General features: G+C 40.3%; 1 protein-coding gene across 2 annotated transcripts in view; it reads left to right on the top strand.

Moving 5' to 3' along the window:
* Nucleotides 1-20,104, top strand: part of ATP1B3 (ATPase Na+/K+ transporting subunit beta 3) — a 60,759-nt gene that overhangs the window by 28,472 nt on the left and 12,183 nt on the right. For both annotated transcript variants that reach the window (XM_005303263.4, XM_065556934.1), the window contains 3 exons: nucleotides 5,192-5,299; nucleotides 11,726-11,916; nucleotides 13,104-13,154. In XM_005303263.4, the coding sequence (XP_005303320.1) occupies nucleotides 5,192-5,299; nucleotides 11,726-11,916; nucleotides 13,104-13,154 (350 nt within the window). The remainder of the gene's footprint in view (nucleotides 1-5,191; nucleotides 5,300-11,725; nucleotides 11,917-13,103; nucleotides 13,155-20,104) is intronic.

Raw genomic sequence — 20,104 nt, 5'->3', positions numbered from 1 at the left:
CTTGCAGGCTCTAAAGTTTTACATTGTTTTATTTTTGAATGCAGAGGTTTTTTTGGTACATAATTTTACATTTCAACTTTCATGATAGAGATTGCAATACAGTACTTGTATTAGGTGAATTGAAAAATACTATTTCTTTTGTGTTTTATAGTGCAAATATTTGTAATAAAAATAAATATAAACTGAGCACGGTACACTTGTATTCTGTGTTGTAATTGAAATCAATATATTTGAAAATATAGGAAACATCCAAAAATATTTAAAGAAATGGTATTCTATTATTGTTTCAGTGCAATTAATTGTGATTCATTTTTTTAATCCCTTGACAGCCCTACTTATGACAAATAGTTTTTTTTTAAATTGTCCCTTTGAGAGAAGGTGAGCTCTTGCATAAGTAATCCGGATAACTCTCTTTGAAGGATTGAGGGTTGGATTTTCAAAAGTGCTCAGCATTGTCCTAACTTTCCCATTGACTTAAATGGGAATAGTTTTATAATCACAGTTTTACCTGGAACATGGAGCCAGCCAGTGTGTGACTTTTGGATTCTAGACATGGGCCCATATGATGCCACAAAATACAGATATGTATTTGAACATCCCAGAGTTTGGGGAAGTAGGTTGGACTACATGTAGTCAGTACCACCCTCTTCTGAATTTGAGTGAGGTGTTAAAAGGTTGGAAACAAGTTCATCCAGTTCAGGTTTAATCAATTTTTGCCTTAATTTATACATTTTCAGACAATCATTGTCACTTACAGTTTCTGATCGTATATTTGACAGATAATAAACAGATAACACAGAACAGGTAGGGGCCCCAGTTACTGAGTTCTGGAGTACCGGGAAGCTCTCCCACACTTCATGATGGTTATCTCAGTCTCTGGTCCAGTATTCTCTGACTTGGGCCCTGTTCACTTGGTTTCTTATACCTTCCCACAATACATATTAATGAGCTTTCTTCCGATAAACATTAAGCATTAAGTTTTCTATAACCTGTGCGATATGCGTGCCCAAGGTTCAATTTACATAACATTTGCTGTCCACACTATTTTCATATCATCATGTCTTTGTCACCTTACTCCTGTTTTTCCTTTTTGGCATTATGTTTTGTGTATTTTATTATACTGATTAACTTCCTCTTATCTAAGTCCGCCAACACAATACAATCCATGAGCAAAAACATCACCATTGTCCTTGTCAGTAATTTTGCTTGTGCATTTCAAGGTGTTTTTTTCAGGGCCTTGGTATTCAGTTGTTCTCAGCAGGGTTCTCTAAGCTTTAAAACCATAGAATGTTCCAGTGTATAAAATAGTTAAAATAAATAAAAAAAATCCTGAAACTTCACCAAAAAAAGCAACTTCTGACTTCCTTCCCTAGGTCCTTTACTATATAATCAGTTCCATGCTCTGATGAAGTTCCACAGTGGCTCTGACAATTCCAGTATTATGTAGGGTAGGGGTTGGCAACCTCTGGCACATGGCTCGCCAGGGTAAGCACCCTGGCAGGCTGGGCCAGTTTGTTTACCTGCCACGTCCGCAGGTTCGGCCGATTGCGACCCCCGCGGTGGCCATGGTTCGCTGCTCCAGGCCAATGGGGACGGCGGGAAGGAGTGGCCAGCACATCTCTCGGCCCCTGCCGCTTCCCGCCGTCCTGATTGGCCTGGAGTGGTGAACTGCGGCTAGTGGGAGCCGCGATTGGCCGAACCTGCGGACGTGGCAGGTAAACAAATTGACCCGGCCCGCCAGGGTGCTTACCCTGGCAAGCCGCGTGCTAGAGGTTGCCGACCTCTGATGTAGGCTGTGAATTTGCTTGGGGGAGGTGTGAAGGAAGGTAAATTTAAAAGTGGTTGTACTCCATGCCTTTTGCAATGTCTCTTTTAAGGTTGTAACTCAGCTCTCACGTATGTTAACCAAAGAACTTTCTACCTTAAAGACTCTGGTTCTTTGATTACTACTTACAATATTTTTAATTTGTGTTTTTTATAAATTAAGCACTGAATAGTGTATGCATATTTGAAGATTACAGTAATACTGCATGTTCTTGTTTAATGTTTATCTCTTTATGCTTGGAAATTTATTTTCAACTTAACTCTGTCATGTTTTTACTTGTGGTGTAACATGTCATAGTCCTGACTATAAATCTTAAATTTATATTAAAACATGCACTCAGTCTGGATGACAAAGGTTTTTATTCTTCTTTTAAATTTAGTTACAAAAATCAAATTGTCTGATTTCTGTAATTGACACTTCATTTATATTGTTCAGTGGGGGTGTAATAGTATTCACCAAATACAAATGAGTTTAAGAATTTGGGCTTTTTCTATTTGTAAGTGCTATCAGATCATTAAATCTGGCTGTTAAAAACATTGATTAGTTCCCCTTGTGGATATTTACCAGGCTGCTGTAATAGTCCCAAATCTTGGATCCCACATGCTCTTAGGCTGGCTGGGTCTTGACTAGGGACATAAAATATTAAACCGTTAACCTGGTAAGTATTAGTCTTACCATTAACCCACCCTAACGGTTAACCACCAGTCCCGGGCCGGCCGGAGCAACCCCAGGCCCTCTCCCTTTAATTAGTTAAGTGATAACTTTTTAAATGATTAAAATTATGACTTTTAAAATGATATTTACATCCCTAGTCTTGACAGAATCCAGTCACGTTCTCAAGCTCTGGGTTTCCGAGCATGTCCTTGGGGTGCAGATATAGCAACCCTTTCTAAGATACGGGACTCCATTCTGAAACCAATGCTAGTTCTCTGTATGCATCCCCAGTTTGTTACATGCTCCCAGAGTTTCTCTGATACAGTGGATCCTCTGGATTACTGTCTCACCCTTTGGAGACTATGTGACAGTTAAAGCAAGTAACGCAGACTTTATAAAGGAATTTCTAAGCCAATCACACACTTTACTCACAGACAAAGCATAGGAGAGAGACAGATCTATGAGAAAACAACCAAAACCTATACACAGAGCCCTTTGAGTTTAGTCAATCCTTCCAGGGTCCCTACACTCTCCTCTGCTCATTCTCCTCCTTTCCGCCTTGTACTGGTCTCTCTTCTTAAAATGGCTAGTTTAAAAATTGAGAGGGCCTCCTTTGTATAAAGTTTCAAGTGCCCTCTGTCAAGTGACTCCTCCTCCCCCCCCCTCCCTCCCAGTGGTTTCAAGTTCCTGTCGGGTGACACATTGCTTAGTTACAGCCCCATCTGGGATAACTGGTGGTTCTGGGGTGCAGCTAGCTTATTGTGCTAGGGAGTGTCCATTTGAATGGAATGCCCTCCAGGTTAATGACTCTTGATTGCTCTCCATTGTTAGCCTTCTGCTGACACCTCATGGAATCCCAGTTCAGTATGGAGGTTAAAAGGCAACAGTGAAGGTACAGTGCAGTTTACTGTCAAAATGGCATTCATCAAGCAAAATGGGGTTTGTAGTGTCATGTATCAGACTGTCATACTGGCATTTAGATAAGTCTTGCCCTGGGAAATAGTTAACTAACTGCTGCTGGGGTGAGAGGGAGAACCTGTGCTTTTGTGAACACCACAGAAAAGGTGAATGAGTCAAGAAGTGCGTTTTTAAAAGGCATATATAAAATGTTAGCCTCTGGAACTCATTCCTTCTCCAAAAACTTCTAATTTTGTCTAAATTGTTTCCCTATTTAATAATAATAATAATAATTAATAATACAAAAGGCACCATTTTCTGTGTCTTCACGTGCGGCTTGCAGTGGATCACTGATAGATTTGGTCTATGTAGTTGTACTTTCCATATGCTTTCTGATAAGTTTATCTTTATATATATTTAAATAATAAACTTATTAAAAGTGGCCTACAGAGAAGGGAAAACTGATTTTGTTACTTCCTTTTCCTTTTTATGATGTATAAAGAAGGCCTGAGAAGTGCATCCACAGCCCCCTCTTCCTCCCCCCCCCCTTTTTTTTTTTTTGGAAGGGAAAAAAATCTTGTTTATATTTCAACTTGGAAATATCAAGAATGTTATGTCTCTAGTCTTCTCGGGTTTACCAAAAGATGTGTGGTGGCCTTTTTCAGATCTTAATTGAAGATGTGGAGTGGGTAGATGTTATACCCTTAACAAAAGCAAATTTTTTCTATAAGGTTTTTCTTTTCTAGTTTTATAGGTTAACCAATCGTTTTAAACTATGCAAATAATTGTATCCTCGGTAGATCAAGTTTTGTTTCTTCAGTGCTTGCTATCTGATCCTACTAGTTTTGCTGCTGCCTACAGTCTTCATAGGTAGACATAATCTGAACTTCTGGTGTGTGGGGAAGAAGGGTGAAAAGAACAATCAATGTGGTTTTGTTTTCAGGCCATCTGTATACTTTATAAAGAAGGTTTTTGTTTTTTGTTTTTTTGTTTTTTCCCTTAAAAGGTGCAAGTCCTCTTTTGTTCTCTCTGGGTCACCCTGAAATTAAAATTATAATAGTAAAACTGGAGGCTATGTAAGGCATGTTTGGCTTTATAAACCACTTCTTTAAAATTAGTAGGTTTCAAAAGTATGCACAGGAGATACAGAAGTATCTCCATTATGTAACACATTTATAATGGACCTAAGAGTATGTAAAAATACCGAGTAAGTAAACTGAAGGTATGGAAGCTGTCCAGTACTAGTCTAAAAATTAAAACTGTTCTTTTTAAAGAAAGAAGCCTTGGTATAATTTTGTTGACTATGGAAAGTACAAAGTAAAACTGTAATAAGTAAAATACTTTAAAACTGCAGGTGATTAGCTAATTTTTCTATTCTCAATCATGTGGGTTTTGATTATTATGAATTCTAATTAGGGTGACCAGATGTCCCGATATTTAGGTCTTTGTCCTGTGTCCCAACCGATCTTTGGTCGGGAGGCAATTCGTCCCGATATTTCGCTCTGCTGGCAGCTTTTTTTTTTTTCCTCCAGCGCCGGGTCCCTCCAACCCCCACCATGTGTCCCGATATTTTCTTCCTCTCATCTGGTCACCCTAATTCTAATTATCATAGCTTGCACTTAAATCGTAACTTTATTTAGATTTGAAAATTGATTTTAAAAATCTACCCTCAAAATATGGTTGTTCAGTATAAGAATAATGCTGAAATTCTATACTAGATAGTCTATTTACAATTTGAAAAATGTCTTTCTGAGAAATGAGGGTGGGGATGAAAAGAGTTGTTTAATATCTGACTTTTTGTTTTTTCTTTAAAAGGACTTATGATTTCACCAAAGCCAGTCACTGCATTGGAATTTTATTTTAACAAGTCTGACTCCAAGTCATATGCAGAATATGTTTCTACCCTTAAACAATTTCTAAAGTGTAAGTAGAATATTTTTTACATTACGAGTAGTTTAATTAAACTTAATTACAGTGTTTGGACAGGCTATAGCTATAAATACATTCAGTTGGTTTCCTTTAGGTAAAATTCTGTAGAATTTAACATTTATTAACTATATCAAAGGTCCCAAATCCGTGGGGAGAAATGTTTGGGGGGGTAGGGAGGCAGGGCCCCCAGCTCTGCTGTGCCCCCAGCTCTGCTCTCGGGCCCCGACCACAGTTCCAATTGCGGCTCCTGGGCAGTGCGGACAGGTTCCATTACAGGTAAGGGGGGAGTGATGGAAAAAGTTTGGGGACCACTGCTCTAAATTGTATACTTATTTGTTACAGTGTTCACTAGATTTGCTAATGTACTTTTAACTATGCCATTCTGAACAGAGAGACTTCTACAGATCAGTAAAATGTATATATTCTGCTTTTCATTCCTTAAATACAACAAGATCCAGAGTTAAATGTTTGGTCAAAGTCTACCATGATTTACAGCTGTTCAACCTTCGCTGAAGTCAATAGGTAGTGTGCTTGGATAGCTGAGGAAGGAATTGGGTCCTCCTGCCACAAGCATAGTTAAGAGTGACATTAAATTGGTTAAAGAAATAAACTTGCATGCAGACAATAAAATAGTATTATTTATTTTTATATATAATGTCATAATGGTGCATGGTATTTTACAGGTTTATAAAACATGACAAAAGAGATTACAATTGAAGTTAGTATGTGGGAAAAGAGATCAGACAAAAAGTAGATAAATGAATAGCAAAGTTATTTGTATAATATGTTGGTTTCTGTTTTTATATGTTACGTAGAAAAACTAAGCTAAAATAACGTTATTAAGGTTTCCAAGTCAAGCACTCAAAAGTTAGGAAGTGCCAGAATTAAAGTTGTTTGTACAATCTTAATTCGGCCCCTTTGTGCATAGGTACCACGAATATCTTCTAATTACATGATCACGTGCTAATTTTTCCACAGGGCTCCTTATTCAGTGCACAGAATGAAAGGTGCTCAATTAATAGGCTATTCAATATTGTGTGTTCTCCCTGTTTTTCAATGTGTAGCCCATGCCTTATTTACTGCACACTAGTCAAACCCTGTTCTGAAGACTGAATTATTAATTTGCCTCAGGGCTTCTCCAGGAGCTCACCGCTATAGTATGATTGTTTCTCAAACATTAATGAATTATTTTCACATGACTCCTGTGGAATGAGGGGATATTATTATTCCCATTGTACAGATGGGGAATGCAGGTGCAGAGAGATTGAAATTAAAGGTATCTACTAGTTTTGGGTGTCTGATCTGAGAAACCTAGAACCTGATTTTTCAGAGTACTTAGCTTTATATGGCACTTCATGTATTCAAGCACAGCTACCACTGATGTCAGTTGGAGATGAGAGTGCTCAGGACTTCCACAAATCAGACCCCAGCATCTCATTACCCAGCAAATGAGGAATACAATGAGTTACCACCTTTAAAAAGTTTGGTTTAAGCCACTTGTATAGCATCACATAGGAATTCCTGTGACAGAGGCAAGGATAGGATCCAGTTCTCCAGGGCAGCATTTACCAGGACACCATCCTTTCCCTTCCCACAGTCCTCTGCCAGATTCACTAACCACCTTCCAACTGCTGCAGTAAATGAAGCAGGCATCCTACACACAAGTCTCCTTTACTCTACAACCTTAATTCATCCCCAAAGCAGATCCAACCTGTGCATTGAATCAGGCAAGGGTCCCTGCTAACCTGTCTTGGTCCCACGTTTTTCTTCCCAACCCCTGGCTCCTTGTCCCAGTCCCATTCTTCTTGCCCAGCCAATTCCACTCTCCTCATTCCTGTCCCCTCATTTGATCTGTCACTCTCCCCAACTCAGACCTCCAGTTGCCCCCACCCACATTTCCCTGTTCTCACTGGCTCCCAGTTCTGTTATCCCTTCATGGATGCCTCATCCAATCTCTGTGTCCTCTGTCTCTTCCTCCCTCTTCCTCCAGTTCCTTGTTGCCTTCTCTGCTCAGTCAATGCCAATTTTCCTCCCTACACCCCAGATCCTTGTTCAGTTGGTCTTCACATGCTCCTCCCTACCCTGTTGGTTCTCAGTCCCAGTCTCCCCCTCAGATTCTCACCAGCCTTTGCCACTCCACCTCTCATTCAATTTAGATTATGCTAGTGTACTAATTCAAGGTCAGTGCCTGTGAGAGTTTGTTCTGAAGGAACCCGTTTTTCCAAGATCATACACATATCCAGCTATTTTGTTACCCCCATTGAAGACTACAAAGTATTTTGTGGTAAGAGATTTTCAGAGGCAAAGGTCTTTCTGGGTTTCTGCCTCTTGGATGGCAGAATCTATCCTTGCAGTGGATGTCTTGTACAATGCACCTGTTTTTTGTCTTCTTTTTACTGAAGGCATCCCACTTCACTGATAGTAGTGCAATCCCCCAGAGGTAGTATAGTGACAGTATGGGAATAGATTTCAAAGTCCCAGTGATTATCCTACAGGATTAATGGAGTTCAATATCAATGTCGTGTGCCTGGCTTGAACATCTTACTGGGGCACTGTACTCCACAGTTGAGTAACACACGGCCAGTCTGGCTGGTCAGTGTTTTGGGGTCAGTTTCTGGAGTACACAATTCCTGGAGTTCACGTTTTTTTATCTGTTCTTTGAATGTCAACATTTGATCTAATGTGACCCGTGGCGTACACTGGATGTTCATAGTATTCCAGTATCATTACATGGTGCAATCCTTGAGCACTAAACAAAGTGAATTTTCAAGAGAGAATTGGTGGAAGAAATTGAAGTTGTATGGTACACGAGGAGATAGTGCTGGCCTGGGGCTGCGTAGGAAAGAGTTAAAAGATCTTTGTAGGAGGAGGTCATATGGGAGCATCAAGGTTTACTGAGTTGGAATAACATAGTAGAAGTATGGGGGAAAACTTTTAATCTTGTAGTTAACGTGTAGCATACTATATGCCTGTAGATAATTTATGATTCAGACAATTTAATTTCACTTTCATGTTCTGTTTAACTCTCTATATAATGAGACCCCTCTGGCTAGTAGAGGTATATATCTTTTATTTTGTTTAGTGACTATTTATTCTTATTAGCACTGTCACCTGCTTCCATGAAGCAGCCGATCTTGTAAAGTTAGGGAAATTTAAACTTTTTCACCATTTTGCTTAAGAAATGTTTAACCTTTTAAAGATATTTTTAGAAGTGTATTGAAAAAAGTTGACATACTCCTGCATTTTGGTGTAACATCTGTCCCCAGCAAGCCAGGGTATTTTACTACCAATGCACTGCTTACCTGTTGCCTACTTTGGTGGGTTTTTAGGTGAACTTGAGACAGGTGATGGATCAGCAACCCTATTGTCTTAAGTTCTCTACTTACCCATTTACACTGCTGCCACCTGTGCTACAGTTGTTAAGCTGCCCCTCTGCTATCCCCCCAGTCTGCCTGAATCCTGTCCTGGAGGGAGTATTTACAGGGTGAAAAAGTTGTTCATTCTTCTCATTGAATCCTTTATTGTGCTGAGACTACCAACAAGGATGCCATTTTAGACTGTGACTTTTGAATTTGTCATCTTAGTTATGTACTTGAATACTCTCAATTTAAATAAAAAACGATTGTAGCATTTAGTTCACATTAAATTAAAACATTCCCAAGTCTAGTGTGTCTCAGCTTGTATATGCACACTGCCATAGAATGGTTTGGTTTAAAGAGCTGTTTCTGTGATAATGGTGAAGAATGTATATCTTCAAAGACTGATACTTGCTGCTAGTTGTGCTAGGGTTTCCAAAACTCATAGCATCTAAATTAAAAAAAACAAAAACAAAAAATGTTTTTTCAATTTACTTTGCACATTTGCTTTCTATGGTTTTAGCAATAAATGCAGCTGTGATCAAATTTGTGAGCACCACCAAAATTGGACAGATAGCTAACAGGAAGAGAACCAAATCCAATTTAGTGACCTATAGCTGGGGTTCTCAACATCTTAAAATGCAGTCCACATCTTGACGATTGCTTAGGGACCAAGGATGCTTAATAGCCCCTCTTTGGAATCTAGTATATGAACTCTCTAATGGATCACACCACCTTATCCTTCTGAGCCCCGTAGCCTTTTGGAGCAATATGAGCTCAGCAATCAGGGTCCCAGAAGAGTAGGAGTTTCTCTAAGAAAGCAGAGTAAAGGCCCCTTCCTGCCAGATCTTTGTTACAAAATACGATTTCTTGCCCCTTCTGAGAAGGCTAGATATTCATGTGTACCTGTATCTCGACTACTGGCTAAGCAAAGGACCAGTCATCTTAAAGGGTACACTCAGCACTCAAAAGTCAAGACAGTCTGACAGCTGTTCTAGACTTTGGGCTTAAGTATTCACTCCAAGCCTCCAAAGTCCACTTCCACAATGATACAGGTGTTGGAGTTCATATGTATAACTCTGAACTCTAGATTTAATGATTGTACATCTTCCATAAGAACAATTTCATAATAAGTTTTAAATTATTCTTAAGCTTGGGTCAAGACCTCCAAATGACTGCAAGATATTCTGGCTTAGACTGTTGGGCCTCGTGGCCTCTTGCACTGGGTAGCTCTACCAGACAGAACCTTCAATGAAAAGAGATAAGTGCTGGTTGAGACTGTACCTCTCCAGATTGTCATGTAGGGTCACAAATATAGGGCGAATGCTGTTATCCAGAAGGTTCTGAGCTTCTGTGGCAGAAGTGCTCATATCACCCAGAATTTGGACCCAGGACAAGCTATTTTGTATATTGGCCTTGATTATTATTCATATGTCTGTAGTGCTTAGGAGCCCTAGTCATGGACCAGGACCCCATTGTGCTAGGTGCTGTACAAACACAGAACAAAAAGACAGTCCCTGCCCAAAGGAGCTTACAGTTGAAGTATAAGACAAGAAACAACAAATGGATACAGAGGGGGAGTACAAGGACACAGTGTTGATCAGCATGATAGGCAGTGGTCTCTGCATACCTAAACATCAAGTTTTTTGTAGGTGTCCTAGCAAAGGAGAGTTTTGAGGAGGGATTAGGAAGTATGTGATGAAGTAGCTTTGCTTATGATTACAGGGAGTGCCTCCCCAAGTGTGTGGGGCAATATGGAAGAGAGCATGAAAGTACTTGTTTGAAAATTTAACAAGTGGGCAGTGGAGGCTGGCATCATGGGCTGATTGGAGGTGATCATCAACTGCTTGATAATGAATGAGATGACAGGATGGGGATTGGCCAAGAAGGGGCTTCAAAGTAAATTCAAGCAGTTATAGTTGATGCAATATAGAAGGGGGAGCCAGAGGAGGTATTCAAAGAGAGGGGTAACATGGTCAAAGCAATGGGCTAGAAAGATGTTCTTTGCAGCAGCATTCTAAATGGATATGAGCAGGGCAAGACTACATTTGTCAAGGCCCTGGGAAAGGTATTGCAGTAATTGATATATGAGATGTTGGAGACTTGGACCAGAGTTTTAACTTTTTGGAAGGATAAGAAAGGTCATATGATATCTTAGATGATATGCAGAAAGAGTTGGCAAGAGATGAAGACCTAGAGGAAGATGTGAGTTAAAGATGACACCTGAGTGTGAAGGCAGGGTGATGTCCACAATGATTGAGAAAGGACGTAGTAGAGGAGGGCTTTGGGGGAAGGTGTCTCGTTTCCAACAGTTCAGCAGATCAGTTACCTTGATTGTGGTTATAAGTGAATTTCTGCCTTCCTGACACATCTGGTCTTTGCCAGGAGCTATGTGCTGCCCTCGTTAAGGGTAGGAGAACTAAAGTTTTTGATAGCAGTAATGGCAACCCCTAGGAAGAACTTTATATCTTCTGATTACTCTTCTCCTGTAGTAAAATTAATGCAGATTTTGTAGGTCCGTTTCCCCAGACTGGATCATCCTTCCATTTTATGTTACGTCTGCTCAGTTTACACCTGTCTCCTCATTTCTAGAGAAATGGAAAGGCTTGGCAGTTTCTAGAGCCATATCTATGCGAAAAGAGAACTGGGGGTAGGGTGACCAGATGTCCCAATTTTATAGGGACAGTCCTGATTTGTGGGTCTTTCATATATAGGCTCCTATTACCCCCCCACTCCCTGTCCTGATTTTTCACACTTGCTGTCTGGTCACTGTAACTGGGGGAATTAATTTGGCATCTCAGTAATTTAATTAATATAAAACTTCTAGCATCACCTGTTGGTGACAAAAATACCTGCAAATAGTTTTTACTGTCTTGCATAATAGGAAAAGGTATAGTGGGAAAATAACTAATCTTATTTTCAAGCTGAAAACTTTAAAAATGTATGTAGAGATAAGGGACCTTGAGAAGTAGTTTGTTACTGTAGGGTTGTATGCTTATTGGTTGCATGAGTATGTTACACCAATAGATTTAGAAATGTTGTTGTGTTTTGTTTTTTTTTATAGCGTATGACGATTCAAAACAATCCAAAAACATAGCATGTACCGCAGGAAAACTGTTTGAGCAGAATGAAGATCGTGCTGTTAAACAGGCATGTCAGTTTAATCGCACTATGCTTGGATCATGTTCTGGAGTGGAAGATGACACTTTTGGCTATGCTAAAGGAACTCCATGTGTGCTTGTGAAAATGAATAGAGTAAGTGCATAGAATTTTCTTTCTGGTTTTCTTAAGTTTAAAACTTAGTTTCCCAACTAAAACTTTATAAAAATTTATTCCAGAGAATGGCTCAATTATTTGTCTTGGCTTTTCCTTCAATTTCTCACTCTATGAAACAATGTAACTTACTGAAATAACTAACAATTTTTCTTTAGGGTTAGGGAGGAGGCAAATTGTTTAAATCTCTAATACTTAAGAATATTGGCTTTGTTTCCATGGATCAAAACACCTGGAAGCCCAGTTTTAAATACAAGGGTGCTATTCTTATCTTGTAAAAGAAAAAGTTCAGTGTAAAGTTCGTTTACGTTTCCAGAATGCAAGTATGAACCAGAATGTAATGTGCTTGCTTTAACTTTTGAAAACGGTTGTGTTGAAAATGATATTGCGGGGTGGTGGTGATAAAATATTTCACTCTTTGTTAGCTTGACTGCAAGTTACATGATATGTTGCCTGGACATACCACCTAGATTCAGCCATTAATGTTACATGCTTAATTTGGAATAGTGAACTACTGGCTGTGGCTAGAGAAACCATTTTGAGGAGTAGATCAACACTTTAGATCTTAGTATGGTTCTAGTCCATGGGACTCTGTCAAAATGGTACCTTCTTACTCACCAGGTTTGGTCCCTATGTGTATTTAGTCATATTTGCTTACTATAGTGAGAAAACATGTTTGTGGGGTTTTTGCTATTTTCATTCCTCTTTATGCACTTCAGAAGCAATGTAACTAAAGAGTGAACAATGGATTTTATTCTAGTCTTGTGCATCAACAAAGTTTTTTTTTTTAACTAAGGTCTAATTAATAACACATGTGCAAGCCTCCTGAAGGAAATGAAACTACACAGCTGTAACTGAAGGTCTGAGCTAACCTCAGAGAACCTTTTGTTGGTAACAATGCCTGAGTTGGAAAAAACCCAGTTTTTATGCCCTTTTACTAGGGCTGTAGACCTGGAATCTGGAGACTTAGTTGCTTGTCAACTGAACACATTTAATAGAGAAATCTTACCACGATACCCAGGGAAAACTGTAATATCATTTTAATGTCATAGTCAAAGTGTAAATGCACATCAAATGTCTCCCATACATTTAATATGTTTTTTAAAAATCAGCTTTGTACAACTCCCACAGAAAAATAGCTGTTTATGGAGATTTTACCCTTTCTTTAGATAATTGGATTAAAGCCTGAAGGAGAACCACATATACAATGTTCACCTAAGGTGAGTAGTGAATAAAGATAAGTATTTATGGCTACTTTCCTTTATGTTTAAACAGAGAGTAAAGCAAGCATAAGTGCTAGAAGCAAAGATTTTTAACTTCATTTTTTCTTTGAAACTTCCATTATTTTTAAATCCACATTTTGATTTCTTTTGATAGCTATATCTGTTTTGTGTTCATGCAGGTTAGTGCTTCAGTACATTTAATAACTTTTTTTCATAAAGGTACCTTTTTTCTTCTATGTCAGTTTAAAAATTGTTCTTTTGTTCTTGCATGTTTCATATCATTAAGACTTACCTGAAAATCAGGTCAGTCTGACAAAGCTGAAGACAAAAAGTATACATGTGATTTCTTGTTCATATTGAAATATATTTTATTTTTGTTTTTTACTTCAGTACAAGTTGTATTTTGTTTTCCCATTTCATAACCAATATTTTTGTTTTTCTCTTCATGCTGCAAATGCATCTTAGACAATTAATATAATGATGGGTAAGAGACATGTGGGAGTTCTAAAATTGTTAATGTTCATAAAGTAAGATTTGTTCACACTTGATTTGAAGACAACTTATATCAACAGATCTATTCATGTTTATTGTATGGCTTAGCGTGTGTGAAAAGTTTTTCAACCCAGATTATTTTATTGATCTGACTTCTGCATATGTTTTCCCAAGTCTGCATTTAAAAAAAACACAAAGTATTTGGTTTAAAAAAGAAGCTTCTAAAGATGGCCATGTGATTCAGTGGCCAGTGCAAGAGATGGAACGCAGGAATATTCTGGCTTTGAGTCTAGATTGAGTTATTTACTATGAGTGAAATGCTTTTATCCCTTACTTCCTCCTATTCTATCCACCCTCTCTCCCCCACTCTTTGACTGTGAAAAGCCCCAAATCCATTTTTTCCCCCCCTGTTCGGATGAAGTGGTGTTGACATGCATGAGAACTCTGTAGACCCCATCATGATGTACATTTCTGGTGACCCACTCTTCAGTCATTGGGGTGTTTGCGTGTTGGCAGGGAGTGATGGTATTGCTAATAGATGTATAAATTGTACAGACTTGCTCTCTATCTGTAGTAGCAGATGCAAAGTGACTGATGGTGCCCTACATTCTTCGTAAGGTTTGAAGGTGTGCTGTAGAAGTTTTTCCTCTCCAACCTCATGTAGTTTCCCCTGCTCAGTGTTTTTACTTGAGTTTTTAATAAAGAATATGCGTTTCACCTTGTGAGACTTCGCTTTACCTCTTTTTGCTACTGTCAGCCCAGCAGCCAATTTGAAACTTGACTCTAGAGCCAGGATTGCACTAGAAAGCAGAGGTTGCATCTGGGTTGAGCTTTCCTTTGCCAAAGACAGATGTCTAAAAACAGTGTGGTGTACTATGTGTTGGATGTTTAACTTCATGCAAGATTATGGGTATATTCACGTAATGTATACTGACTTTTTGGTAACTGCTGTAAACTTCAAAATATTTGAGTGATAAAAGTAAGCTTTTTCTTGAATGTTATGTGATTGAGCACAAATCCTATTATCATGCTGTTTACAGACAAAATTTTCTATCTAGCTTTGGATCTGCTCTTTATCAGTCTTCCGCCTGCTTTTTCTTCACTTACCCTTTAAGTACATGAGAAATGTGTGATAGTCTTAGATGGAGTTCCATGGGTGTAAATATGAGCAGGATTTAGACTACTGTTTTTGCCTCCTTGTAATACAGTGTGAATCCTTGTAAGTACAACCTATTCACATTCTTAAAGGACATCATCTATTTAATCTGTAGTCAAATTGAATTTAAAAAATTAAGTTTCAAGTACTACGTGTGTGGCAAAAATTTTCAGGAGGACAGATGTAGTACTTGAAACAACGTAACTTTTTTTTCGAAATGACTACAGATTTTAAATGTCCTTTTAAGAATTTTACTATTAAGTATTTCTCTCCCCTCCGTTGCTTTGTGAAAGTCATGCAAACCACTCTATATGGGAGTGACAGTAAAATGCTTATTTATGAAGTGCTAGAAAATGAATATAGTAAACTGAAAGATGAGAAAAAGTGTCTTTCAGTGTCATTTATAAAAAATAGTGTGACAGTTTTTCAGGTAGAATTGTGACTTTCAAATTGTTGTTCCTTAATACACCCTGTTCTGGTTGCTTTTGTCTCTTTATTTAGTTCTTTACCGTTTTGCCAGAGATATTTAGCTTTATGTTAGTCAGAGTAGCTTTTTCAGCATTTTCTTTTCTTTACCTTAAGATGTATTGTTTACATATATTATATTGTTGGCTTTTGTTTTTTTGCATCAAATATTTGCTTAAAACATACAGGTAAAAGAGGGATACACAGGCACATATAGCACCCAGGCATACACAGCATATACACTCCCCTCAAAATTTATCATTTTAATCCAAAGGTATCCAGTTATTACACTGCTTACAGAGAGAGATGACTATTACTTTCCTAAGTTGCCAAAGAGAATAAAAAAGGTGATTAATTACAATAGAGTTGAATGAGTAGGGTTGCCTTCCCTTGCTGATGTCAACATAACTAGGATTTTAAGGTGTATGAGGTAAGATTAGTAACATTTTGTCCTATAAAAATAGCTAATCATCATTGATCTTGCTCTTGTTCTTATCACCACACGTCACTTTGGGTAACAAGATGAGCTGTGATTGTAGACGATATCTGGATTCCCACTTGTTCTAATTATAGGATTACAAGTCATTCTTAGCAGCATTTATCCCAAGTTCTGCATTTCTTCAGGACACAGTACATCACAGTACATTGTTTTCACTTCTGCAATAATATTTACTATATTTGGAGGCAGTCCTAGTTTAATATCGGGGGTATCTATTTTGTATTTTGCAAACTATGGCCTAATTATTAGGAGTGCTGACCACCCACGGAAGCTGTTGGTGCTAAGCATCTTTGAAAACCAGGCCATTAATGAATGGAGAGTCTAGAAATTCTTCTGACAGATGCATTTTAGTAAGTGCTGGATTTATTCTATAGTAATCTCCTTGAGTTGCGCATATAGATAGATATATTACTTAGGGCCAGATTTTACAAAAGTTAGTCATGCAGTTGCTGATCAGGCAATTGTAAGTGCAAATATACCTGTGTGCACAGAGTTACCAGATCTGTGCATGTAAATACGATGATTGTATATGCAGTTGTGCAACTACTCTTGAAAATATGTACCTTAACTTCATACTCTTACTGTAATTCTATTGAATCCATTTTTCTTTTTTAGAATTTTCACGTATTCCATACTTCATTTGTTCAATTGTATTTCTGTAATGATTCTTTTAAAAAAGTGTATTTTCCATTATGTGAGCACTTATTGTAGTTTACAAGTACAGTGTAATGGGAAATATTGAATCTTTGCAGTACATAGCAGGGCTTGCTAGCTCAAGGGCCAAAAAATCTGACAGATGTGCCTCCAAAGGAGGTTGAGAGAGAAGGAAAAAATAAATACAGTTACAGGCCAGAGAAGGATCCTGGGATCCTGTCCAAAACGTCACAAAGGATTTTTTTTTTTTTAAGCCTACCATACTGAAATTGGATGTTTTCTTCTGCATTTTTCTCCTGCTTCCTCCTTGCTCTCTTCCTGCATTCTTCCCTTTTCTTTTATTTCCATTTAACTGCAACCGCTACAGTTGATCGTTACTGCATGTGTTTGCTACATTGCTTTCATCATTAATTCATATAGAAAAAAGGCATCTATGTCAGAAAAGCCACTTATGCATTCCCTACCCTGTGGGTGAAATTGAACAAGCAAAGGCCTGAATTTTCGCCTCCTGCAGCAAAATCCATCAAGGGACTTTCTACTTGGGGATCTGTGAAGATATCCTTTTGGAGATTCCTCTTCATTACCACTCTCAAAACTGGAGGATTCCTGGAAATCTGGGGCCATCTACGCCTGCTGCTGCTCTGGCTCTCAATAGCCTTCCATACACAGGAGCACGGCGCTAATGTTAAAAAATTACTATAGGCTGGAGCTGTACTAACTTTTGAAGTTTATTTTTTCTGTGTGGCCAGTGGGAGGCTGATGTGCATCCTTTACGCCAGTACTGCTCCTGTCCATTCTTAACTTCCCTTTTGGACTACACTGACAGCCCTCCAAAGGGTCCAGAAGGGGTGGGCACAGTGCTGTGAGGCTGTGGAGAGCTTCGCTATCACACTGCATAGGGAAGACTTGAATGTGGAGGGCCCCCTCCATGCATGGATCTGAACAGGCATGATCTCTGCCAGAGTAAGGAGCCTCAAATGTTAGATTTTATGTAACTTTTAGCAATAAGTCCTGGGTGCTTCTGGAAACATCATGTCCATGAGAAAGTACATAACTACTTAAGTAATGGACCATTATCTAGAGCAGTCAATTACATTTTACTAACATTTTTAGTAAAATCTAATGAAGTGCTTCGGTTAACTTTATCTGCAGATAACTCTGTAACCAAGTGTAGCCTGTGGACTATAGCTTATGAAAATAGTCCCCTGTTGTCTCTACTGATTTATATATTATCCAGTAAATCTGATTGGTATCAAACAAATTTAATGTGTTGATGAGATTAAGCATTGTATATTAAATCTCACGGGGTGGGGGAGAAGCATTCTCTACACACACCTCAGGATTGTTGCATCCAAAAATGATGGTGTAAGCAATGCCCACATTCATCCTAGGAAGTCTGTGGTAGAGCATAAGAGAAGACCCTGGTCTCCTAATGTGCACACTAAACCCAGATCTGTGGGACCCGGGCTTGTGGATTTGATGTTTCCAAGCCCATGCTTGAGTTATCCACAGTGCAGTGGAAACCTGGGCTTCACAATCCTGCTGCTGCATCCATACTGTAATATGCAGACCCAAGTCAGCGCTTCAGTTTCTGCGGATGTATACTATCATATCCCAAAATTCCTAGTGTCCTTGCCAACTGACAGTTGTTTCATAGCAGATTGTGGGAGAATTGTCTGTATCCTATGGTGGTTGAGCGGAAGCGTTTTGGTTGATTTTAGTTCACAAATGCATCCAGCTGAGCCATTTTGGGTCCATGTGTTCCCAGCAGCCAGAGACAATACAGACCCTGACAGAGTGGAAGAACTTCTCTACCTCTTGTTCTGTCCTGTTTTGGGACACAAGCAGAGCATCTGCATGACCTTCTCTACCTCATGCTCTGCCTGTGTCCCAAAATAGGCAGAACATCTGCATGACAGTAGAGGACATTTCAGTTGCAGTTTTTGAACTGCTGAAGGCATCTCTCAGAGGTGGATATTGACATGCCAACTGTGACCCAGATGCTGCTGCTAATGCTTGTTCCCTTAGCCGCAGATTTCCCCCTATCTAGACTGGCCCAGGGGTAATTGCCAAGCCAGCTGACGGTCTGGAGTTCCAGACGCCGGCCCCTTGCCAGCCGGGGTCCTGGCTGCCGGCCCCACTCAGCCCGTTGCCGGCCTGGGTGAACGGAACCCCCAGCTGGCAGCGGGCTGAGCGGGGTCAGCAGCTGGGACTCCAGCTGGCAGGAGCCGACGGAACCCCACTCAGCCTGCTGACGGTCTGGGGTTCCGGCCACCAGCCCCTTGCCAGCCAGGTCCCGGCCATTGGTCCTGCTCAGCCTGCTTGCCAGTCTGGGATACCAGCCGCCGGCCCCACTTATCTCGCTGCTGGTCTGGGGTTCCAGCTGCCCGGCCCCCTGCCAGCCGGGATCCGAGCCTCCGGCCCTGCTCAACCCGCTGCTGGTCTGGGGTACCGGCAGCCAGTCCAGGCCTCTGCTCCTGGCCTGGGCTCAGCGCTCTGCAGCCACCCCCAGCTTCTAAAAAAATCTCGCATGTCTCGCACCCCCAGGGGATGCATTAACCCCAGGTTAAGAACCACTGCACTAAACTGATAAGATCTGCATTTTAATTTAATTTTAAATGAAGCTTCTTAAATATTTTAAAAACCTTGTTTACTTTACATACAACAATAGTTTAGTTATATCATATAGACTTAGAGAGAGAAACCTTCTAAAAACGTTAAAATGTATTACTGGCATGCGAAACCTTAAATTAGAGTGAATAAATGAAGATTCGGCACACCACTTCTGAAAGGTTGCCGACCCCTGGTTTAGTATTTACCCTTGGTATTAGTTCTAGTTAGTTGGTCCCGGACGGGACTCAGCCTAGGGATGGGGCATGCCCCAATTCCCAGGCTTTAAACCATGCGATTGTTGTAAGTGGCCCATGCCAATCAGTGACCCACACGTTAGCTGTTTAAGGTGTCTAGGAAAAAGACACATAAGTGACAAGTGTTGCATCTGTAAGTCGTTCAAACCCAGAATGAAAAAGGAGAGAGACATCCATCTCAGGGCACTCCTGATGGAGTCGGCGCTGACCCCAGCACAGGAGCAGAGGTTCGACTCGGCCCCGAGCACCGCAACATCAGTACGGAGCACGCCACTGATGCCGACTACGAGCCGGCACAGATCCCCCTCCCCGGCCAAGAAGTCCGTGAGGGGAAGAACTCCCACTTCCCGTAAGGGAAAGGAGAGGGCCGGAGGAGAGCCAAGACCCATGTTGGGTGACTCAACACCTCTGTCAGTGAGTTGGGCCCCAGCTCAGATCAAGCGGTCGAGCCCTTTCTGTACTATGTCTGCCACACTGGACAGTGACGAGGGCCTCTGTCAACTCGAAGTCCCGTCGATGCCCGAGGCTCTGCAAGCAGGGCAGGAGATCCTGACGCTACCGGTGCCACCCGCACCAGCTTTGGCGGTACCCAAGACCAGTGGTAAACCCGCCTTGGGACCGTTCCGCATGTCCCTGCCTCAGCAGCACTGCTCCCCATTGCAGGGGACGTCCTGCCAGTGCTTGCCTGCATGGAGCTGTCATGCCTTGGACTTTGGGAGGCAGGCTCAGAGAAGCCCTCTTCGGTCTTCGGACTGTGGGCACTGACAGCAGGATTTAAGGCGCAGCTCACTGGTAATGTGGCGCAGACCTGTGG

This window comes from Chrysemys picta, chromosome 9 (assembly GCF_011386835.1).
Source record: "Chrysemys picta bellii isolate R12L10 chromosome 9, ASM1138683v2, whole genome shotgun sequence".
Classification (NCBI taxonomy): domain Eukaryota; kingdom Metazoa; phylum Chordata; order Testudines; family Emydidae; genus Chrysemys; species Chrysemys picta.
The sequence above is the reverse complement of the archived record's forward strand: the minus strand, read 5'-3'. Positions and strand labels throughout refer to the sequence as shown.